Below are 24,465 nucleotides of genomic sequence, written 5' to 3'. Positions count from 1 at the left end.
TTGCTGTTAACCCAGGATCATACACCCCGGGTTTGGCTAGCTCACTCAACAATCTACATATTGCTCTTTCCTATCTTGGACAGCACTCAGAGGCACTCCCATCCATCGAAGAAAGCATCAAACTCCATCGCCAGCTAGTTGCTGTTAACCCAGGATCATACACCCCGGGTTTGGCCCAATCACTCAACAATCTACATAATGCTCTTTCCAATCTCGGACAGCACTTGGTGTCAGGGCACACCCGCCTGACCCGGGTCCACCCGGACCCACCCGGCCACACCACACCCGCTCCCCGCTGTCCAACCCTCTCCCTCCTCCTTCCTCTGTCTCTCCTCCCCTTTTCCTTTCTCTCTTTCTTCCCCTTTTCTTTATCTCATTCCTCTCATCTTCCTTTTCTTGTTTATTTCCTTCTATCTACATGGACCACCTTCCTTTGTATCAATGTACTATTGACCCGTCTGGCCCACACACCCCGGACGGCTCCCCGCTGTGCCCAACATGTGCGCATGCAGCGGACGCTCTCGGGATCCCCCACGGGGATACCCGGATGCCTGCGGCTGCCTCCGAGGGCGACGTGGCACTCATCATGTGACTCAAGCCACATGTACATAAATGTACCTGAAGTGGGAACCGAAGAAGTAACCTTCTTCTCACATTCTCCACTTCAGGTAAGTAGTATAGTTTTCCCTTTTAATAACAATAACACATTCTCCACTTCAGTCTGAGTGGCCAGGGACTGCTGTCCCTCCCCGGACCCGCCAGCATGCGCGCCCGGTTTGCACCCCATGAGGGCCCTTCTGCCGGGCGATACATCCGGACCCCCTCTACCCCGGACGCATCCCTGACACTTGGAGGCACTCCCATTCATTGAAGAATGTGTCGAAATCCGGTGCCAGCTAGTTGTTGCATCAGGAAACCTCCAAGGTCGATTGAGCTGATTGAGAGTTGTAAATCCCCCAAATCCACTCAATCTGTGCAATCTGTGTGACGGTAGAGTCTCAATCAGTTCAATCACACCAATCTGTCATGTAGATCCTGAAATGATATTGAATTTATGAACTAGTGTACAAAATATAATAATGAAACAAGTATCCTCAACCACCAGGCGGTGTTGCAGGGTGTCAGGAACGTGCCAGAAGCGTATCCGGGTGACCCGCGAGGCGCGCGAGGTCGTCCGGGCTCGTAAGGTCGGAGGGGCGGGACTTTAGCTTCAGCGACTCGGGTGGAGCGCTGCGCTTCGTTCTTACGTTGGTGTCCCAATTTCAGACAGAAGCCTTACGATGAGGATAAGAGTTCAGAGGGGGAATCCAAGTCGATATACGAACTGAGGTACATCCGGTGTAACCTACACGCGTTATAAACACAAGTAACTAAATGAGAGCGGCCCGGAAGGAGTGGCGGATCAAGTGCGATATTAATGAATGAAGAAAGGAACAAATAATCAATATCGGCAAACTTGGTCAACAAAAGGAAAGCAAGGAACAATAGGAGGAACAATAGTCCGCAAGCAGACAAAAGAGAAAAGGCCATCTGGCCGTCTAGCAAGCCGTCCAGCTGGGGGCGGACAACAATGAAGCGGGCAACCTAGGTTGGAAGGTACGCGCGCGAGGGAGGAAGTGCGGATGAGGGTGACGGGTGGACGGATGGGTGGACGGATGATGATGATAGCGGGAGGGACGGGCCAAGTGACACTAGGACGCGTAGAGGGAATTGTCGGATATGTCGGGTCGTGACACAGGGGTAGCGTGACGATGTTCTTGGGGTCGAGTACATTCAACGAATTAAAATTCTCCCTGTTGTTTCTGCCCAACCGCAGGTGTATACTACAGTTGATTTGGATGGGTTAGGTGTCAACAGAGCATGCCTGCTATCCAACTATTTCGTTAAAACCGTGTATAACTGTTTTCTGTGCTCGGGCTTCCGCTATAAATGATCACCTCCCTTGACAGTATAAACTGAGTTGGCCACAACTGATTCACTCGTTACGTGGGACTGAATGCTAGACATGTGTTCTTGAGTGAGACACCGGCCAGGCAAAAAAATAGAAACTACTTACATAGACACCTTCACTCAACAATGCATAAATCGATAGATCTCCTCTTCTTGGGTTGGTTTGAACCGATGCCCTGATTGATCAACCATGTTGGCGCAAGTAATGGATAGGCCATCTTCAGGATTGCACCGACCTCATCGACCTACTCCCTGAAGCCATCCCAGTCGATTTTGTCGTCGTAAAGTTGAACGAAAGCCCAATCTTCCATAAAGCATTCATCACCGGTACTGACGGAAATTGGAGGATGTGTCCCAAGATGCGTTGGCTTTCTGTGCTCCAAAACCTCGTAATCTTACGGTGGAACTTTGTCAGGGACTCGTCCGGGGTCGAGGGGGTCCGGGTATAGCGTCCAGGACCGAGAGCCTGGTGGGGGGCGGATCGGGTGTGCGTACTGACAGGCCCGATGTGGGACAGTGGTCCCTGGCCACTTAGACTGAAGTGGAAGGTTGAGAAGAAGGCTACTTCTTCGGTTCCCACTTCAGGTTCGTTTATATACATGCGGCTTGGATCACATGATGGGTGCCACGTCACCCTCGCACACAGCCATAACCACCCGGGTGTCTCCGTGGGAGATCCCGAGGGTATCCGGTGCAGGCGCGCATGCTGGGCACAGCGGGAGGTCGCCCGAGGTGCCCGGGCCGGGTACATGGTGGGCGCGCTGCAGATGGGTCAATTGTACAATGATACAGAGAAAGTCGTCCGTGTGGAATAAAGGGAGAATAAAGAAGGAGTAAGATAAGGAGAAACTGAGGAGGGGAGGATGAGGGGGGAAGAAGGAAAAGGGGGAGGAGGTAAGGAAGGGTGGACCAGCGGGGTACCGGGTCAGGTTGGGCCGGGTGGAGCCAGGTCAGGCGGGTGTGCCCTGACATCACCCCCCCCTTAAGCCGCTTCGCCTCGAAGCGGCCAGGTGGTTCTCCCTTTCTCTCCCTGGGGCTTGGGGGTGCGTCCTGTGAAATTCTTCGATTCGGTCGGGGGCATGGGTTAGGTGGTCCCGCTGGAGCCATTGGTTTTCAGAGTTCGGCCAGCCAGTGAACTTTACCAGATACCAGAGTTTCCGGCGTAGCCACTTAGAGTTCAGTATCTTCTCGACCTCATACTCTTCCTCTCCTTCTACCAGTTCCGGGCCTGGGCGTGGGTCAGCGGGTCTTTCTGCGATACCGTCCGGGAGGTGTGGCCTGACGTTCCTCACGGACACAACTGGGTGGATTCCCTTCTGTCGGGCGGTGAGCTGGAGCTTAACGGCGGCCGGGGAAATGACTTGGGTGATCTTAAAGGGGCCAAGCCACTTGTGGTCCAGTTTCTTAGTCGGACGGTCGGACGTGTAGTTGTAGGCATTGAGCCAGACTTGGTCACCCTCTCGATACTTAGGGGCCGGGTCACGGTCCCGGTTGTAATATTGTGCCATCTCGTCCGCTGCGTGCTCTAGGGCTGCCTTTGCCTCCTCTTGCATTTTCATCATCCTTGACGAGAATGCATCGGCGGCTTCCACCTTGGATGTGCACGTGGGTTCTGTCCCCATCCTGGGGTGTTGGCCGGTGTCGAGTTCAAAGGGGGTTCGGTGAGTGGAGGAGTGAACGCGGTTGTTGTAGGAGAATTCTGCTAGCGGGAGCCAATCCGCCCAGTCGTCTTGGCGGTGGTTGATGAACACCCGGAGGTAGGCCTCGATCTCTTGGTTGACCCGTTCCGTCTGTCCGTCCATCTGAGGGTGGTAGGGCGTTGAAGGGGTCAGCTTGACACCTAGGAGGTCTGCGAGCTCCTTCGAGAAGCGGGAGACAAAGGCGCTCCCTCTGTCGCTGAGGATCTCTTCCGGGAGCCCGTGGTGTCTCCAGACATGCTCTAAGAAGAGTCGTGCGATACCCTCCGAGTCCACAGTCGTCACGGTGGGGACCGCGTGGATGCGTTTGGACAGCCGGTCCACTACGACCAGGATGGCATTATATCCTCTGGACTCTGGGAGCTCCCCTATCATGTCCACTGAGATGACCTGCCAACGATGGGTGGGGATCTTATTCGGGGTAAGTTTCCCAACCTTTCGTGAGGGGAAGGGTTTGACGTGATTGCAGGTGTCGCATCCGCATACATATCGCCCGACATACTCAGCCATCCGGGGCCACCAGTAGTCACGGGAGACGAGTTCCAGGGTTTTCCATCGCCCTGGGTGTCCCGTCGCCCGTGAGTCGTGGTGTAGCCATACCAGATCATGGCGGAGCTGGGGATCTTTTGGGACATACACCCTTCCCCGGTATAGGATCAGGTCACCCTGCTTCTCCCATTCGTCCGACCTTAACGTCCCTTCACCCAGTTCTCGCATGGCCTTCACTACCTTCTCGTCATGATCCCTTGCCTCACATATCCTTCCCAGAATACCCGCCTCTTCACCTTCTACCGAAACTGCCTCTGTCGCGCGGGCTTCGAACCAGGCAGGTTGGAGAAGAGTTAGCCCCTCATTGTCGTCTCTCCCCTTCGGGTGGTCAGCACGACGGGAGAGTGCGTCCGGCTTCCCCATGAGCTTCCCAGGACGGTGGACGAGGGTGAAGTGGAAGCGGGAGAGGAAGAGGGTCCATCTGGCTTGGCGTCGATTCAGCCTTTGGGCTGTCCGGAAATAGCTCAGGGTGATCGGTGTAGATCTCAACCCTCTCTTCAACGCCTTCTAGGAAGTGCCGCCACTCTTCAAGGGCTCGGACGATCGCCAGCATTTCCTTGTCGTACACTTCGTAGTTGCGTTCTACGTCCGTGAAGCTTTTGGACATGAACGCTACCGGGTGGAACTCCCCATCCGACTGGAGCTGGGAGAGGACTGCACCGGTTGCGAAGTTCGAAGCGTCGCATTCGAGCTTGAAGCGGCCGGTGTCTGAAGGGAAGGAGAGGACGGGTGCAGTGGTGACGGCTTCTTTAAGGGCTAGGAAGGCACCGTCCTCATCCGGGCCCCAATTCCAGGCTTGGGTTTTCCGGGTCAGCTTGTGGAGGGGGCGTGCTTTCTCTGAGAAGTCCTTGATGAACCGGCGATAGAAGTTCACGAACCCTAGGAAGGACTGCACCTCCTTCACTTTGGTTGGGACCGGCCAGTCAAGAACTCCACGGACTTTCACAGGATCCATCGCCACGTTGCCCTCCGAGATGACGAGGCCCAAGTACTCAATCCGTGTCCGCTCAAATTTACATTTTTCGGGCTTCAGGAAGAGCTTCCTCCTTCGCAGCGTCTCCAGGACCTCCCGTACTACCCTCCGGTGTTCCTCTAGGGTCGCAGTGAAGATGAGGATGTTGTCCATGTAGCAAATGACGACTTCCCGGTCGATGAAATCCCGAAGGATGTCGTTCATCATGGTCTGGAAGGTCGCGGGGGAGTTGCACAGGCCAAAAAACATCACCATGGGTTCAAATAACCCCCGGTTGGTCGTGAACGCTGCCTTCCACTCGTCCCCATCTTTGATCCGGACGTTGTTGAACCCCCAACGTAGGTCTAGGGCCGAAAAGTACTTGGCGTTGCGAAGGTGGGCAAGAATGTCCGAGATGAGGGGGAGCGGGTACAAGTTCTTGACCGTGATTTCGTTCAGTTTCCGATAGTCTTGGACCAAGCGCAACGACCCGTCCTTCTTCTTGACAAAGAAGACTGGCACCCCCATTGGGGATTTGGACGGGCGTATACGTCCGTTCTGCAAGTTTTCCCGTAAGAACTCGTCCAGTTCTTTCTGCTCGGGTCGCGAGAGAGGGAAGGTCTTTCCTCTGGGTAGCTTCGCGTCTGGCACCAGGTCTATGGCATGGTCCCAGGGCTTCCGGGGGGGTAGCTGGTCAAAGGCTTCCTTAGAGAACACGTCCCGGAAGTCCTGGTAGTGCTCTGGTACCAACATCTCAAAGGGCACGGGCTCTGCCCCCGGGTCGTGGGCCTCCTGGGCCATCCGCTGGGATGGCATCGTGGTTGCTCTCAGGTCATGTCCCCACCCCAGGGGGAGGATCGCAGCATAGATCCCGTCCCCAGGCTCTACCGTGAGGTCTTGGTCGTCTCCCACTCACGACCCCCTGCAGGAGGATGGGCAGCGGGACATGACGACCTTCTGTCGTACCCAGTCCACCTCTGGATTGTGATGCAGCAACCACGAGTGCCCTATGATGAGGGATTGGCGTCCCAGGTTTGCAACTGCAAAGCGGGCCCGTTCTGTATGTCATCTGAACGTCAGGAGGGCTTCCAGTTCTTCCGTTATGGCCCCATTCTCGTTCGGGGTGCCATCAACATTGCGGACGGGTATGGGTTGTGGGAGCGGGGTGGTCTCGAGCCTGTGCTTCCGGACGAACTCAGGGCTTACGAAGTTCCCGGTGGCCCCTGAGTCCAGGAGGGCTGACACTGATACAGGGGCGAGAGAGGTCAGGGCGGTCAACGTCACCGTGAGGTTGAGTGACCTGGGGGATTGTTTGGAAAGGACGTAAATGGCGGGTGGAGACACCGCTACTTCGGGTGTTAGCTCTGGGCGTCTCTCACTTCTGTGGGTAGAGGATGCACTTTTCCTCTTTTTCTTTGCGATAACTCGATGGAATTTCTGCAGTGGCGTTGACTCGCGCACGTTGCGGTATTTACACGGGTTATCTTCTACAGGCGGCCGGGGCGCATCCCTCACCAGTCGCCTTCCTGAAAATCCTCTTCCTGGGGGTCTGGCCCTGTCTCTCCCTCTTCTGCCTCTGGTCCTTCACCCAATTGCCTCTTCAGCCCTTCCATCAACGCTCGTAGGTCCTCCGGATGCAGGCGTCGGACTCGGTGGACCTTAGGGTGCGGGCACTCTCGTGCGACATGGCCTGGGGCGTTGCAATTGTAGCACAACCCCTTCCGTCTTTGGTCAGTCCTCGATCGGTCGAGGTCCATTGGCTGTGGACCTGTTCCTGGTGTGGGACGGGTTGCGGGGGTTGGGGGTGCAGGTGCGGGCGTAGGTCGTGAAGTGGTGGGTGTGGGCCGCGCGTAGGGGGGGGTGGTGGCTAGAGGGGGTCTGGTTGATGGGAGTGGGGGTCTAGGTGGGGGTGCTCGTGGCTGGGTGGCTTGGAAATGTCGCCACTGGTTGTCGAGGAGGGTGGCCTCGCGTTTCCATTCAGCCCAGGTGGTGGGCATAGGGCGGAGACGGTAAATGCTCTCGCGGAGCCGGGTGTTGATCGCTTGCTCGAAGTGGTCGACCAGCCCTACGTCACCCAGTCTTGAGGCAGGCCCTAATATCTCGAACTCCTGGATGACCTTGTCCATGGAGTCGCTCCCCTGTCGGATGGCCGCCAGCTTCTGCTGGGTGGTGGCTTCCTGATTTGGGTCCTGGAACATGTCGTCGAGTTCCGTATTGAACTCGTCCATGGTGAGTGCCGGAGACCCTGCGGTCAACAGCGAGATTGTGCGTTGCGTTGCCCATGCTCCTGCTGGCCCTCCCTTCATGTAGGACAACACGAAGAGAATCTGGGAGAGGGCGGTGGGGAACTCGGACGCGTGGACGTGGAAGTAGATTCCACATTCGGCTTTGAAACGGTCCAGGTCCTCACTGGCTCCTGAGAAGGGCGTGGGGGGGGCGACCTTAGGTGGCTTGGGTCTGGGGGCGGGTGTGGGAGCGGGTGCGGGGATAGGTGTCAGGAACGTTCCAGAAGCGTATCCGGGTGACCCGCGAGGCGCGCGAGGTCGTCCGGGCTCGTAAGGTCGGAGGGGCAGGACTTTAGCTTCAGTGACTCGGTGTCAGAGATCGGGATTATTGTCGGAGTCGGAATACTGTCAGAGATCTGGGATGCTGTCAGAGACTGGGAATATTGTTGGAGTCTGGCAGACTGTCAGAAGACAGATAGACGACGGATTGGGTTCTGTCTGAGTTGAGGTCGGAGGTGATGCAGAGGTCTGTTGGAGCGCGCGCGCGGATATGCAGGCGGAAATATGCGGCGCGTCCGGAAGTGCTGTTCAAGGTTAGCAGAGTGGGATCGCGGCCTCAGCGACTCAGGTGGAGCGCTGTGCCCTGAGCTTGACGTTTGGGGGAGATCCCATATTTACGGACTGACACTTACAGCGGACTTCAAACAAGACTTGCAGGCGGAGCGGACCTATAGGAGGAGCGCGGACTCCGCGAGCACAGACTCAGAGGGGGGAAGCCCCCTTTGCAGAAGGAGAGACTCAGACCAGACAGGGGGGTACTCTAGTTGATTTCAGACTGAGGTCCCCAAAAGTATTTACAAGGTATATAAATAGGCAAGAGGGAATATAGAAAGGCCGGTCAGTCCGGCGCGGTCCGGCGCGGAGATAAGCGGGGATTGTCAAACTAAATAAGGACAAGAGCCCGGGAACTGGAAATGAGGAACAGATCAATAAACAATAAGTGGCAAGGGTTATTGATGAATAACTGAATGAGATCAATAACCTAGTGCCAATAAAGAGGGGATCAAATGCCAATATTGGCAGGGAAGCAAACAATGAATGGCACTCGGCAAAGAATGAATGACAAGCTGCCAAGTGACAAATGGCCGGAGGAAAAGCGGAGGTCAGTGCGCGGCGCCGATACAAGTCCGCAAATAAGCGGGGTCGGTGCGGTGCCGACACAAGTCCGCAAACAGAGGTTGATCTGCCAGCACTGTCACACAAGGACAGCATGAAGGCCAACAGAGGTACAGAGGTGTTGACCTGACCAGAGGTGTCAAGGGCAACCAGAAGTGGCCAGAAGGTGCAGAGATGGGCAGAGGGTGCGGAATGCACGGAAGCGGGGCATGGCTGTGACCACATAGCGGGAAGTGATGAGTGTGGTTCGGATGGAGACATCGGATGGAGACAAGGCAGGCATGACTGAATGCCGGGAGCGCCAAGGGCTCAGGAACTGGAGGTAAGGTCGGAATACCGGCAGGGTCTAGGTTCTGATTACTGGCCAAGTCTCATGCAGTAAGACAGGAGGCCAGACATGGGGTTGGGGGCTGGTTAGGATGGGTTTCGGGTCGGCGGATTCGCCTATCGGCATTGGTTCGCCGCTGACAGAGCCCCGGGATTTGTCGGTCGTGACACTCGGGTGGAGCGCTGCGCTTCGTTCTTACGTTGGTGTCCCAATTTCAGACAGAAGCCTTACGATGAGGATAAGAGTTAGAGGGGGAATCCAAGTCGATATACGAACTGAGGTACATCCGGTGTAACCTACACGCATTATAAACACAAGTAACTAAATGAGAGCGGCCCGGAAGGAGTGGCAGATCAAGCGCGATATTAATGAATGAAGAAAGGAACAAATAATCAATATCGGCAAACTTGGTCAACAAAAGGAAAGCAAGGAACAATAGGAGGAACAATAGTCCGCAAGCGGACAAAAGAGAAAAGGCCATCCGGCCGTCTAGCAAGCCGTCCGGCTGGGGGCGGACAACAATGAAGCGGGCAACCTAGGTTGGGAGGTACGCGCGCGAGGGAGGAAGTGCGGATGAGGGTGACGGGTGGATGGATGGGTGGACGGATGATGATGATAGCGGGAGGGACGGGCCAAGTGACACTAGGACGCGTAGAGGGAAGTGTCGGATATGTCGGGTCGTGACAATAGGCGCGGGTGCAGGCGCGGGAGCAGGTGGGGGATGGTTAAGGACTTGGTTCTCCACAATAGCCTGCAGTTCCTGGAACCGGGCTAGGAGGTCGTCGTACTGTTCTTCCGTCACCATGGCAGGAGAGGCAGGGGAGGCGGGGGAGATGAAGTTGAAGCCTTCTTCTGCTGTCAGGGACTCGTCCGGGGTCGAGGGGGTCCGGGTATAGCATCCGGGACCGAGAGCCTGGCGGGGGGCGGATCGGGCGTGCGTACTGACAGGCCCGATGTGGGACAGTGGTCCCTGGCCACTTAGACTGAAGTGGAAGGTTGAGAAGAAGGCTACTTCTTCGGTTCCCACTTCAGGTTCGTTTATATACATGCGGCTTGGATCACATGACGGGTGCCACGTCACCCTCACACACAGCCGTAACCACCCGGGTGTCTCTGTGGGAGATCCCGAGGGTATCCGGTGCAGGTGCGCGTGCTGGGCACAGCGGGAGGTTGCCCGAGGTGCCCGGGCCGGGTACATGGTGGGCGCGCTGCAGATGGGTCAATTGTACAATGATACAGAGAAAGTCGTCCGTATGGAATAAAGGGAGAATAAAGAAGGAGTAAGATAAGGAGAAACTGAGGAGGGGAGGATGAGGGGGGAAGAAGGAAAAGGGGGAGGAGGTGAGGAAGGGTGGACCAGCGGGGTACCGGGTCAGGTTGGGCCGGGTGGAGCCGGGTCAGGCGGGTGTGCCCTGACAAACTTGTTCAGGGTCTTCATCGACTTCTCCACCTCTAACTTTCCCTCAAACATCTTCCATGCCCCAGCTATCGTGGTGTCCTCACCCTCAATAGCATCCCCAAATCCTCAAGCTTCTTGAGTTTGTTCTGGTAGGCCTTGCTCCTGAGGAGGATGAGCTCGCGACAAGGCAGGCCGGTAGTTTTGCAGATGTAGAGACCGGTGCCTTCAAAGTGAGGGAAGCTTTGGGGGCGATCTGGAGGCCAGGTGCGGGAGTGAATGGGCTGCGTATGTCGGCAGTTGGATCAATGGGGAGGACATAGTTAAGGAGCTTTGGACCGGCCGACCGGGTGCTTTTCCCAGCCCTTGGAAATATTGCTGGTTCCCACCAATCATATGAAAAGAGGCTTAATGATGATGGGAATAGATATCAATACCTTAAAGGTGAGCTCTTCTCCACGCTTGTTCCAGAACAGATACCGATCCACGCTCATTTGTTCAATTTTCTTGATAACATGTTCCTTCTTCATCCCACCTGCAGTGCACCGGGTGCACCTGGGATGGTTTTGGTCCATAATTAGATGTTTGTCTGTTTAACTGCTTTAGTTTTACATCGGACATATACACTGGATTGAGGATCGATCAGACGTTGACATGGCCTCTTGAGTGTTCGTCAAGTAAGAGGTCAATGCATACATCGAGCAAGGATCCTGCTTTGATCCTGGACGAGAAACCTTCCATGAGCTCAACTTGGAGAGTTTCAATGAAAAGTACATACATAACAGCATTCGCGGTATCGATGTTGATGACCATTTTCCCAATTGCTGGATGAACACTTCTGCTGGTGAAGACTGACTTGCGGAATGTGATTTCGATGCTGGTAATCTGAGACTCTGCAAGAATCTGCTGGCAGCGTGCCGCTGCGTCCTCAGCGTCATCGCGGGAGAGAGTGCCAGGAATCACGCCCACCCAAAGGAAAAGAGGACCGGCTTCCTTTCCAACTTCAGTGAAGCAGGCAGGATCAATACTCGTCCACTTGAGGTTAACGGAATTGAAGTATTTGTAAATCTGTTGACCGAGTTTATGCCACAGGGGTGCAATCGGGTGGATACAGATGGGTCTAGCCTCCTTTGGTGCACGTCAGGCCTTGGGGCCAGTGCGCCTCAGCCAGGGGTCCCCCATGTGGTAGATGGAGACAGGGTTGGAAAGGAAGCCATAGTAGTCGGAGTAGGCCTCAGAAGAGGGGTCAGAGCCCAGCGGCCAATGAGGGAGAATGCCTCCAGGGTCCTTGGTGAGATCGAGGTTGGCAACCGCAGTGGTGGTGGGAGAGAGAGGGGATCCGATGCTGTCTCGCTCAATGATGACAATGCACTTGTTGAGGAACTCTTTTTCGTCTTCAAGAGTCACTGCAATGGGAGAGAAAAACGAAAAGGTGAGTGCGAGGAGATAGCAAAAAGCTACAGGGCTGACTCGTAAACAGTAGCTGAGGAATAACGAGAGGAAACCTACGTTCGTCAGAAAACACCTCCATAGATGCCGAGAGCCAGCCTTCACAGGTGTGTTTTCAGGAGCACTGCCAGGTATGCTTTGGTTGGCGACTGGCTTAGCATCCTCTCTGTTTCGCTTCAGCTCTGCGGGGACAGTACTCGGACTCCCTGAATGGAGCGTTGCCTTGTCGGGTATGTATCTGAGCCGATTTGTACATTGTCTGTGCACTGCCCAGAACCCATTCTGTTCGATTGAAATGGTGACATTATGCACGGTGGCACCAAAGATGATCAAGTGATGACTGAAGGATTTCTGAAGTGATGTGCCATGTGTTGAAAGTCTTCCCAAGGTATTTTACTACGAAGGGTGGGAGTGCCAATGGAGGTCAGCAGGCAGAAGCACCTGTGAGTAACGACTGTACCACATTACAAGGAGTATGGGCTTACCTCAAGTGGTATTCCTTCCCAATTATAGTTAATGATTGAGCGACATCGGCTTGTTCTTTTCTCGACATCAATCACAGCACCAAGTACGGAAATCCAAGTGAGGTGTGCCATTTCAGGATCAAACGGTAGAAGCTGTTGGGCTGGACGAATGGAGTCCCCAGTAGCTGTAACGTGAGCTCTAAATGAAGCATTGTCATTGTTATCCATATCAATGTCATTGGGCCAAGAATCACCTCATTTTCATGTGCCGCTCCAAGAAGCAGATCTAGAGCCTGAGGGACCCGATAGTGGTCCGCGAGATACTCCCAGCTTTGCGACCCTGAAATATTCTGCATACACTGGCTAAGTGACCAAGGCAGCGGTTGATTGAAGAGAACAGAACGCAAGGCCGGGTCTCAGTAGCACAGTCCAATTAGGGATCATGCAGGCTCCAGTTTGGTGGTGAGATCCATTTGATAGAGGCTGGGTTCTTTGTAAATGTCATAGATCAAGTTGAGGTAGTCAATGAAAAGCACCTCATCCCGTTCATACTCCGAAGGATGCCTGCTTTCTCCCCCACCGTTGGTACGAGATCTTGGCAATCAAAACCTATTCCTTGCAAATGTTCAGAATGAGGCGACAAATGCTGACGAGAGTGGACTTATCGACTGAGAGAATAGTGGATGTAATAAAGGACTTGCGAGCTTCCAAGGAGACGGGTGCTGTTAGAAATGGGCGGAAACAGACGACTCCGGAGTGGAATCGGAGACTTAGCGTGGAGGGACCTTGGCCTCAGCGACTCAAGTGGAGCGCTGTGCCATTGCTGTTTGTCCATTTGGTCCTTAATTTCACAGTAGGTGAGCAGGAAGTCTCTAGGGGGCATTTCAGGTTGATTTCGGACTGAGCCCCAAACGAGTATGTACAAGCGCCGATATATATAATTGTCAGGGCACACCCGCCTGACCCGGTTCCACCCGGGCCCACCTGGGCCCACCTCACCCGCTCACCCGCTCCCCGCTACCCATCCTTCCTCCCTCTTCCCTCTTTCCTCTTTCTCCTTTATTTTACTCTCCCTTTCTGTTTATTCTTTCTATTTACACGGACCACCTTCCCTTGTATCATTGTACTGTTGACCCGTCCGGCTCGGACACCCCAGGCGACTTCCCGCTATGCCTAGCATGCGCACCTGCAGCGGACGCCCTCGGGATCCCCCGCGGGGATACCCGGATGGCTGCGGCCCTCTCCGTAGATGACGTGGCACCCGTCATGTGACCCAAGCCGCATGTACATAAATGTACCTGAAGTGGGAACTGAAGAAGTAACCTTCTTCTCACGTTTTCCACTTCAGTCTAAGTGGCCAGGGACTACAGTCCCAGATCGGGCCCGTCAGTACGCGCGCCCGCTTCGTCCCCTGAGAGGGTCCCTCCGCTGGGCGCTACAGCTGGGCCCCCTCCACCCCGGATGCGTCCCTGACAATAATGGAGGGGGCAAAAGCACAAGGGATCCGAATCGGAACGAAGATGTCCGAACGGGAACAAAGGGTAGACAGAAGCGGAATGGTACCGAAGGTCATAAGACAGGACCTGTGATATGTCCGAAAGGAGGTAGGGAGGGCGAGGCCCAGAGGGGCAGGAGGATGAGGAGAAGTGGGGATGATGACTAACTGGCTAGAATGGGAAGAAGCAGCAGTCCAAATAGGGATGAGGGGAAAACGCAAAAGATACATTACAAGCGGCGAAAGTGCCGAAGGCGATCTGCGAAGCTCGGAGGTTGCGGAGGTTACGGAGGTTACGGAGGTGGGGTTGAAAGTCCGAGGAATATTGGCAATGGTGTTTACGTAGTATGAGGTCACCAATGCAATGGACTAAGACCGAGGTGGAGTCAAAGTCCGAGGTAGGGACTATGACGGAGGCTCGGAGCAAAGATACAAGCGGTGCCCGAGTACGAAGTACGGAACAGCGGTGGAAGGTCGTAACTTGGCAGGGGGTCAGCGGAAGAGTACCAGAGAGAGGAGAGAGGAGAAAGGTAAGAGAGTGGCGAGAGGGGTGGTGTTCGGTCCGAGGTGAGTATCAGAGTGGACGGAGATAGGGGAGGAGAGGGAAGGAGGAGTAGAGGTGGCATGGGGGGGTAGAAGGAGGTGTGTTGCCAGGACCGAAGGTGAGTATCGGAACGGGCAGCTGTAGGGTATGACTCCGGAGGTGGGGAAGGAGGAGGTCCGGGAGTCGGGTCGGGATCGGGTATGCACGGATATGACAGGTGCTTGGATACGCGAAATCTCCAGCATATTTTTGATGAGGCGACTCATGACATCAGAGTGCTAACAAACAAGAGGAACTCTTGTACATCTGGAGGGGGGTCATTGAGGGTGATGGACATCGAGGTGATGGTTTTATCCATTGTGGGAATGGCAATCTCATGGATTGCAGCTTTGGATCTGCTTGAGCCAAGGGCGTAAATTCTTCAGATTTGTCGGTTTATCATCGATAGAAACAGCGAGTAACCTGAAAGCATTTGTTGTATGTGGCAGAGCTTCAGGCATCGACTCACTCTAGTGGTTGCGTGTGTTAGAATGTGTGGATTCGGACGACTCCGGAGTGGAATCAGAGACTTAGCGTGGAAGGACCTCGGCCTCAGCGACTCATGCGGAGCGCTGTGCCATTGCTGGTTGTCCTAGGGGTCCCTAATTTCGGATCTAGCAGAGGGAAAGTCTCTTGGGGGGAATTCATGTCGATTTCGGACTGAGGTTACAAGTTACTAGGTACATTGTATATAAGGAGGGGTCCGGAATCAAAAGGAACAAGGGTAGGACAAAAGGAGACAAAGGGAGATGGAAAGAGGAACAACACCGAGGGTCAAGTGTTTGACTCAATGGTGTTTCCCAAAGGAGGAATGAAGGGCCAAGGCCCAAGAAGGAAGGAAGGAGGATGGGAGTCGGGAATGGCTAGCTGACTGAATAGAAAGGAAGCAGCAGCCCAAATAGGAATGAGGGAGAATAGCGGAATTGAAATGGACAATGCAATAGTTGCAAGGTCCGGAGTAAGTCCGGAAAGTCCGAACTCGGAGGTTAAACTCCGGAATATTGGCAAACATAATTAAATGGAATGAGCTAACCAATACAATGGGTATAAGCGGAGGTGGGGTCAAAGTCCGAGGTCGGAGCTAAGACCGGAGGTTCCGGAGACGGAGACGCAAACAGGATTCCGGAGCAGAGGTCCAGAGTCGGGAACATAGGTGTTGCATGCTCGTCTGGAAGGTGTCGAGGTTGGGGTCGGACCCGGAATGTTCCGGAGTCGGACCGAAGGTGGTGTCCGAGCTGGAGGTGGGATAACCTCTTGGGAGTTGGCAAGGAGAAGGTGATGGAGGGGGAGTAGGGCTCCGGAAGTCGGAGTTCGGAGTTCCGGGAGCCCGGAGCGGAGGTCGGGATTGTATGGATATGACAGCGTGCATCAGCCGCTGTTGCTAGATAACTCACCTGGGCCCGAGACCTCTCGAAGAATGCAGGTTTAATTGTCGCATCTGACCACCTAGGGACTGCTAGAAGTTCTCGAAGAGTTCAGAGCACCCTAAGTACAATCTGAGGCTTTCCAGATGCATCGCCCCCCAGGGGCAAACATGTTGACGGCCTGACGAATGAGGTTCCGACCCTCGTTCTGCATTTGTGGTTTGAGCAAGCCCACACATACCTTTCTCGCCAAAAAGAGTGAACGGGGGTAAGCTTTAATGGCATGGGCAGTGACCAAATTAGCAGTTTGCTTGACGATCGCGTCTTTGAAAGTCATGAACACCCAGGCGAATTTCTGGATATCGCCATGCACCTCACTCAAGAAATCCTAGATCAACATGCGCCACAGTCCCTCCATCACCTCAGGCAAGGGGTCGTATGTTCAAGGTATAAGTGACTGCATCTACATGACCATTTTCGCAAGGAGTACGAATGGACACCACACTAAGTTTGGGTTGGTCCCAATCAGTCCCCACACCAAGCATACAGAGTGTAGGGCAAGATCACACCAGGTTTGGGTCCACCACCAACAACATCTGGAGAAATAATGTGATTATTTATCTTCTGTCTCGTTCTAACAATCAAGTGAAATGGTGATGAGCGCAGCCAAGGTGGATGCGGACTGCTTCAAAAGTGAGTGAGCAAGTGGTGGCATGAGTGCGGAAGTTGCCCTATCTGGGATGGGGACATGGACTGGATGGAGGCAAGTGACACTAGTTGGGACAGATTCTACCACCGGAAACGATGGAAGAAAGAGTGGCTGGAGTAGGGGTTGATATGGTATGTACGAATTTTTTCGAAGCAGGTCTCGGAGGTCACAGTCAGGTCACAATTTTCCCCAAAAATGGGCACAAGTGGACATATGCCCTTGATGTGAGAAAGATCAATCACACCAGCCTTGCGCCCTCCATGCATGTCAAATTCTTGAGTGACTTGATACATCGCTATGTCTCGGCTCGGTCGCATGGGGATAGGTGAATACCAGAGCACATGCGCAAGTAGCCTGGCATCAGGATCGCGACGATGCTCATTGATTCAACAACGAAATACGAGACGGAGCTCTGCTGGATGGAATCCTGGGGAGCCAGGCGGTACAACAGGCTATGTGAGGACTCATCCCTATTGAGTTAGGAAACAAGGATAACTCACGATGTAATCCATCTGAATAATTCATCTCGACCAGGATTGGCGAGAACTGGGAATGGGGCTTATTTTCGATTTTTGCCTTGCAACTGATTGTCACGGATTCTTCTTCAGAGAATTTATCACAGGGAGGCGTCATGAGTCGGAAGTGGTCCCACACATCGACAAATCGATACTCCTTTGGGAGTCTCTCAATCCCATACTCCCACCGTTGACCAGCTGATGATCCATCATAACCATCAAGGTCTAGCATTCGGCAAATTGACGAAACTAAATCTGGAATGCCATGCGATTCCATTAGTTGATCAATAGGACAAGAACGGTGATGTGGGTCTTGCGTGATCTTAATGCTGACTCGAACATTATTGACACCAGGCCCGATACAAGCGCTAACGACAGTCGGATTGGTAGATAGACTCATATCGCTTTGTTGATCTGTCAAAGCAACTTGAGTTTGGATTGCGGGATTCTATCCATGAAGATCACCATTTTGTGACAATGAAAAGCTAGGTCACTACTCACGAATTGTGTTTGACCCAACTTCCTGGCTCGGAATGCCTCATATGATTGCCACAAAGCTAGCTGATCATGAATCCCTAGGTAGTTGATAATCTGCTCACCATATTCGTGACGATTTGATGCACAGTAGGGGTCTTTGCACATTTCTACATGCAGAGATTCAGGAGTCTCTGTGGAGAAGTTATCAGGCGTTCCTCCCGAAATGGTGTCATCGATGAAATGTCGCAATCCATGTAATTTAGGTATTCGAAAATGTCCTGCTTGGCATGCTCCTCTGTGGATAAAGATGTCCTTGTTGTCGTGAAACATAGAAAGTAGGTCACCCATCTTGTCGAGGTCAGTCTCTGAAAGCAAAGGATACTGTGCCATGTAGGCGAAGTCCAGAAGGGATTGAGTTGAACGAATGACCTTGTTGTCAATGTTCTCATGGCCCGCGATCACTGGCAATATGGATCGTTGATATGTCCGATGCTCCTGTCCAGATGCCTGTGAGATCTTTGATATCCCTCCAGTGAAGACGCGGTAGTGAAGTGGGGGTTGAGCAATGAACCGACGGTCAAGTTCTCCAGGACCAAGTAAGTTTTTGAGCCACTCACCAGGATGGTCCCAAATAAACTTGTGTATCCCATGTAAAATATCCTGCTTGATGAAGACATATGGGTCTACCCCAAGGCCTTCCCAGCATGGGTCCTCGATTGCACCAGAGAGTCCTAGCCCAAGCTTCTTCACCTCGAGTTTGAATTCATACAGAGAGGCAGTAGGAAACTTCTCACAAACGCTCCTGAGCGTGGACGTAATCATTTCGCCTGTACGAATGCCAAAACATCTGTGTTGTTCCAAATCCTCAAATTTCGCAGAACAAACTGGACAACTGAAATTCTGCACCCCAACGATAAGCAGCTGTTCCTCCAGATCCGCTATCCAGGCCATCAGAATGGCGACACACAGTCGGAGTTTGCCATCAGGTGATTGCACAATCTCATACAACCTCCGATCTACCCTCAGCAGTGCAAGTACTTGTTTCATGCACTTATGGAATAGACGATGAGAAGAAATCCCCGGCATGGATTCCCGTTCTGACTTGTTTCCAGTGAAGTGAGTCTTGGAAAACTTAGAAATAGGTATTTTCGCAAGGAGTAACCACGTGTGGGCACTTCGCCGTTTCCGAACATTCTTGGAGATATTCCCCAGCGATATATACACAGCATGCATCTTTTGGTCACCAGTAAAGTTTGTTAGGTGCGTCCGGTCTGATGCCAGGATTATGCCAAGGATTGTGGTTCCTGTGTCGAGTGACAACTGATCAGGTATGTTGCTAATGTGTGCTTACTCAATTGAAGGATGCTTACTCACCTGTTGGAGGTGCCATTCCTCTGCAGTTGTCATTTCCGTGTATACCCTTGTTCCATGTTGATCATATACACGAGAAGGAGCATACGCCATAGAGCCATCAAAATCCGGATTCTGGAATAAGAAGTGGGCACATTCCACCGGGTTGTGCCAATATAAGGTTTGTGGTTCATCTGGAGCCTCATCCAGGGTGACTATTTCTTGAGGAAATTTGTATCCGGTGCGACTACTGGACTTATCCGGAGCTCCAAATTCTTATGATGTAAACCAGCATGACTGGACAAATGACATAATGGACAAGCCTGGTATCGAACCCAGGACTTCTAGCGTGCATCCATACACTACTCGCCCGTTATGCCAGGGGGGGGTACCCCTTCCCTGATGGTTTGGGAGATCACTTGATCCCTTCCTCCAACATTTCTGACATCCAAGATGGAGGTCCTGGCATTTCTTTGACCTGCTCATACATCGCTGAAGCATTGCGCCAGCTTGGAGGGTCAGGATGTTTGTTGACCTGAATCCAAAGTTTTGTGCTAATAGTTTATAGAAGACATGCTCACATACTCATTGCAGTTTTAGAAAGCGATTTATGGCACCTTGCGACAGGCCTTCTGTGCTTAGCCAATAACACAGTTCCCATTCCTGCTTATTGCGAAATGGTGTGTATGGCTGCCCTTCATCTTCATTTCTGGACAGCATGTCCCAAAGCGTCTCTGCCTCTCCTGGGAGGGGTTTCCCAGCGCAAGGGTCAACGATTCCGGTTAAATTTGAATGGAGGTCTTCACGTTCTGAGGTCGACTCCTCAACGTTTGTCACTCCAGGTCTGAGTCCAGGAGAGTTTCTTTGTTCTCCACCCGTGATGCTATCCCAACCTTCCTCCATTCCGCTGTAGTGAGCGTTGTTGAAAGCTTGATCTGCTGGGCCATTAGGAGAGTTTTCCCCATCAGACTCAGAATTTCCCTGGGGTGCAGTGAGTCCTTGGTATTGTCGGGCCTGTCTAGTAACACGCTGCAGTTTTTGCTGACAGGAAGAGGTCCGACACAAGTGGTTTGCCAGCCCACCCCTGCGTTGACAAGTTTTGAAGCAAGATGGACAGAGCTCATAATCCTTATGAACGAGCATGGATGCTGAAGACATCGTGTCAGCGGACTTAAGGAATCTTCGATAAATATGGAGAATCACATTTAGCTTAAGTCCGCAAGTCCCTTTCTTTCAAACTCAATTTCCAACTCAAATCATGACTCATGGCACTCGCTCCTCATCTGGCATTTCAAAGCCCAAGAAAAACGATTCGGTGAATGTTGCTGACCCTGCCATCCCTCCACCCCAATCCCAGGTGCGTAGGAGCAACCGAAGTAGTGCTGCTTCGAAGGCATGGGAAACACGTCGTGTGAAACAAGCTGCTGCAGCCACCCAACCTGAACCCAGGACCATGGAATCTGCCAGCACAGAGAGCACTGGTAAGCACAATCTCTAATTCCCCTGGATGCTATCCATTTCAAATTAACCATAGCAGTTGCTGTACACCCGGTTTCAATTGAGGATAGGACAGCATCACCCGAAACACAACTCCCTCCAAATCAAGATAAACCCACCTGCCTGAAAACTACCCGTGCTCGATATCCCACCATCCCCTTCACAATTCATGAACGGTATAAGGGTAGCACTAAGGAAACGGTATACTTATCACTTTCCTGATAAGTCTCGACTGACATATACTTAACCCTTTTAAGGTTCCCAACTGCGAAAATATTACTCCATCTGTCCAAATCAATGGGGTGCCCCTTCTTCCAGAAGCAACCGAGGGTAAGCTGACAGTTTACAAGTCAGGTGTCCAAATTACATAATGATGAGTTGCGCCCCAGTCAAATCAGAATCCCCACTCTCCACCCCTTCCAGTGTTTTCACTGAAGGACAGGTGTGGTAAAGCCTAGTCCCATCTTGTGTCAAGCTGAATTTCGCCTGGTGCCATTTACAGCTCGAGGAGCTTCCCAGGGGCGTGCAAATGTCCAGTTACCAACCATGCGCTCAGCAACCCACCCTTATGCTCAGAGCTCCAGATGTGGGACCAGACAGCTCAGGATGGGGTGATCTGACGCCACCTGTTCTGATGAATGATAGAGTAAGAAATACCTTGAAATGCTACTCTACCACTAACCTGTTGTTAGAATCGCTTATCACCTGCTCTGACTCAGCTCAGTGCAAGCAGCCGTCAACCATCACCCCTCAGTTTCAACTCCAGCTATGATGACGACAGTGAGACCACCAAAAGCTCAGGAGGACTCGCCCAACACAACGGTGTCAACAGTGGTAGTTCACGTCTGTCACCATTTAGCCAAATTGATGCCTGTGAGGATACCAAGGAGGAAAAAGTCGGCCGCCCCAAGACAATCCTGCGGAAGGACATGAAGAAGGACCCCCAGCTGAATAAGGTTTTTGAACATATCCATGCTGATTTCTACTTGCACGCGATCACTGAAAATCTTTTCATCGAGAGTGCCGAATGTAGAGCTGTTGTCCAGAGGCTCACTGATGATACATTCCGCAGATCCGAAATTGCGCCATTTGACATACCAGAGTGCATTGTGAACACCGTGAGTTATTTCCCAATATTGGAGCAGTGCCCTTAGCTGAGTTCTTTTCCAGCTTGCTCGCGACATCAAGTCTTGGAGGTGCAAGCTCAAGAAGCACCTTGTGACTCTAGTCCCCGCTTTCTATGGGGTCGGACCCAGTGCAGACAGGAATACCGTGCAGGAGAACATTCAGCTGGCACTCGACAATTCAAATTTTTTATTTCGCTCATACAGTGCGGATGACAGTCAGGTAAGGCAAATATGTCCTCCTGTGCATACTAGCTAAAATCCTCACAATTTGTAGGCCCGATCTGGCACATTGGAGCATCCTGCCATTGGGGCAGTTCTGGATTACACTTTTGCGCTGAAGGAGCTACGGCCAAGTTTTCCAGTGGCCCGTACCGAGTTGAAGAATAATTTGCAATGTCTTAGCCTTGCAACATTCGCATATGCACTGACAATGGTGAGTTTTGGTTGGTGATACTTCACGGGTTTCTGACTCTACGTTGTTGCTGTTAGAACCGGGCGGAACAGACAACTCCGGAGTGGAATCGGAGACTTAGCGTGGAGGGACCTTGGCCTCAGCAACTCAAGCGGAGCGCTGTGCCATTGCTGTTTGTCCATTTGGTCCTTAATTTCACAGTAGGTGAGCAGGAAGTCTCTAGGGGGCATTTCAGGTCGATTTCGGACTAAACCAAAACGAGTATGTACAAGCGCCGATATATATAATGGAAGGGGCAAAAGCACAAGGAAAACAAAGGGTAACCGAATCGGAACGAAGACGTCCGAACGGGAACAAAGGGTAGAAGGAGCGGATAGGTACCGAAGGTCATAAGGCAGGACCTGTGATACATCCAAAAGGAGGTAGGGAGGGCGAGGCCCAGAGGGGCAGGAGGATGAGGGGAAGTGGGGATGATGACTAACTGGCTAGAATAGGAAGAAGCAGTAGTCCAAATAGGGATGAGGGGAAAATGCGAGAAATACATTACAAGTGGCGAGGGTGCCGAAGGCAATCCGCGAAGCTCGGGGGTTGCGGAGCTTACGGAGGTTATGGAGGCGGGGTTGAAAGTCCGAGGGATATTGGCAATGGTGTTTACGTAGTATGAGGTCACCAATGCAATGGACTAAGACCTAGGTGGAGTCAAAGTCCGAGGTAGGGACTATGACGGAGGCTCGGAGTAAGGTACAAGCGGTGTCCGAGTGCAAAGTACAGAACAGTGGTGGAAGGTCCTAACTTGGCGGAAGGGTGGCGGAGGAGTTACGGAGGGAGGAGAGAGGGGACAGGTAAGGGGAGAAGGAGTGGTGGAGAGGAGAGTAGTCAGGTCCGAAGGTGAGTATCGGAGCGGACGGGGGAAGCGTAGGAGGATAACGGGAGGGGCGGTGTTCGGTCTGAGATGAGTATCGGAGCGGACGGAGATGGAGTCGAAGAGGTAAGGAGGAGGTGTGTTGCCAGGACCGAGGGTGAGTATCGGAGCGGCAGCGGTAGGTTATGACTCCGGAGGTGAAGAGGGTGGAGGTCTGGAAGTGTCAGGGTTCAGCACCCTGCCTTAGGGTGCCCCGGACTCCCCACCTACTTTACCCCCTTTTATTCTTTGACTGTTGCCTTGTTGTTGCCTTTGTGTGTTGTGTACACGCGCGCGCACGGGATAGCGTGGGAACTTTCTGAGCGAGCAGCTCACCCAGAATGTTCCCACGGGTCACAGCCACAGTTCTGGGCGAGCAACTCGCCCAGAACGTTCCCACACTTACTGGGCACTGCCACCTGGATGTTCCCTCCGGGTCACACTACACAACTCTAGGAGCTGTATAGTTGTGGGCATGTGACCCATTCCTTTATATAGCAACCATGCAGGGAGATGAGACCTTTACCCTTCTTCTCATCTCATGCCCCACATAGGCAAGTGTATATATTCCTTTCTTTTACTATACATCTCATGCCCCGCATAGTGTGAGGACAGGTTAGATGGGGGATGAGGTCAGGGAGCCTCCGAGTCCGAGGCCGGGCCCTGACAGGAAGTCGGGTCGGGGTCGGGTATGCACGGATATGACAGTTGCAGGGATAACCCTTGCACTACAAATGTTATGGAAATGGGAATTTCCCATTTCTAGCCTCTTATGGGCTCTGTACAGTACAAAGTCACGTGATATGTAAATAAGAAGAACCTAACCAACAATTACTACCCAAAAACCCGATGTCAATGTTACTGTAAACACCTTTGTTACAACACCTGTTACATTAATTGTAACATCTTCTCAATGTCACGGCCCCCTCCTGCACCCGAACGCTATAGAAATGGGCCAATTAGGCCCCATTTTTATAACAACAAAAGAGTGCTCTTTCATTCTTTCATGTACATACATTGGCAAGTGTAGTTGGGGTAGTCCCGTGACTGCACAGCCACAACTATACAGCACCGTACTACAAGGACCTTTAGTGAGATTGAGAGAGGCAGGCAGGAGATTACTGTCCCCCCTGTGAGCCTGTGTGACGTTGGGATAAATTCCCTGTTACAATGTGTGCAATTTTAGATTAAATTTGCTTTGAATCAGTATGTGACTGGGACTCTTGCAGATCCCCAGCAAGAGTTCACGCACTCAGAGTATTTTGATGAATGGGAACAACTTCTGGAGTCCCTTGGAAAATGGCGGTCAAAACCAAACCGTGTGAATGATTGGAACAGGATTTCACAAGAATATGGCTGCAGAGCACTGTGGGCGATACCTCCTCATCTCATGCAGTAATTTTGACTAATTCTGTCTCTAGCCTAAAGCTTGGCCTCAGCAATACCACCTGAACTTTCGTCGTCCTGGACACTGATTAGCTTGCGACCTTTTTCTACTCCATGCACATGTAAATAATCCTCGACAAATTCATTGATTTCATCGAATCTGCAACTAGACGTGATTTCCCTGTACACATGCTGGAGTTGATTGTGAGACTGAGCTACTACCCATGGTGCTTCAATATCATCCAAATCATTTCCATTACCTCAATGATTACACCGATAATGCTTCTGGTAATTAAGGCACTTCATAGAAACGATTCACACAAAATAATGAATTGAAATGATTACAATCACCTAAATCAACTGTGGAGGTTTGCTGATGTGTTAACCCAGGAGCAAACACCCCTGAATTGGACAACTCACTCAAGAGTCTACATTAAACTGTTACCAATCTCAGACATCATTC

General features: G+C 52.4%; 5 protein-coding genes across 5 annotated transcripts; 1 reads left to right on the top strand and 4 right to left on the bottom strand.

Annotated features, from left to right (window-relative positions):
• Positions 1-11,125: 11,125 nt before the first annotated feature.
• Positions 11,126-11,413, bottom strand: EI90DRAFT_2835652 (uncharacterized protein; the record flags this gene model as incomplete). The annotated part of the gene is made up of 1 exon (XM_039053652.1): positions 11,126-11,413. A coding segment is annotated over one exon (288 nt), but the record flags the coding sequence as incomplete, so codon positions are not given.
• A 6,015-nt stretch (positions 11,414-17,428) lies between these two features.
• EI90DRAFT_2830623 (uncharacterized protein) lies at positions 17,429-18,064 on the bottom strand (the record flags this gene model as incomplete). The annotated part of the gene is made up of 1 exon (XM_039053615.1): positions 17,429-18,064. A coding segment is annotated over one exon (636 nt), but the record flags the coding sequence as incomplete, so codon positions are not given.
• A 144-nt stretch (positions 18,065-18,208) lies between these two features.
• On the bottom strand, positions 18,209-18,652 carry EI90DRAFT_2835868 (uncharacterized protein; the record flags this gene model as incomplete). Its single annotated transcript, XM_039053653.1, has 1 exon — positions 18,209-18,652. A coding segment is annotated over one exon (444 nt), but the record flags the coding sequence as incomplete, so codon positions are not given.
• Positions 18,653-18,676: 24 nt separating this feature from the next.
• EI90DRAFT_2948382 (uncharacterized protein) lies at positions 18,677-19,193 on the bottom strand (the record flags this gene model as incomplete). The annotated part of the gene is made up of 2 exons (XM_039055371.1): positions 18,677-18,926; positions 19,126-19,193. Coding segments are annotated over 2 exons (318 nt in total), but the record flags the coding sequence as incomplete, so codon positions are not given.
• A 744-nt stretch (positions 19,194-19,937) lies between these two features.
• EI90DRAFT_3022345 (uncharacterized protein) lies at positions 19,938-21,559 on the top strand (the record flags this gene model as incomplete). Its single annotated transcript, XM_039057759.1, has 7 exons — positions 19,938-20,160; positions 20,214-20,377; positions 20,434-20,506; positions 20,575-20,618; positions 20,679-20,822; positions 20,869-21,294; positions 21,347-21,559. 7 exons carry the CDS (start codon positions 19,938-19,940, stop codon positions 21,557-21,559), a joined length of 1,287 nt encoding a protein of 428 aa, XP_038908584.1.
• Positions 21,560-24,465: the final 2,906 nt, after the last annotated feature.

Source organism: Cantharellus anzutake (assembly GCF_015039405.1).
Source record: "Cantharellus anzutake strain C23 chromosome Unknown EI90scaffold_151, whole genome shotgun sequence".
Classification (NCBI taxonomy): Eukaryota; Fungi; Basidiomycota; class Agaricomycetes; order Cantharellales; family Hydnaceae; genus Cantharellus; species Cantharellus anzutake.
Note: the sequence above shows the minus strand (reverse complement) of the source record. Positions and strands in the feature narration are given on the sequence as shown.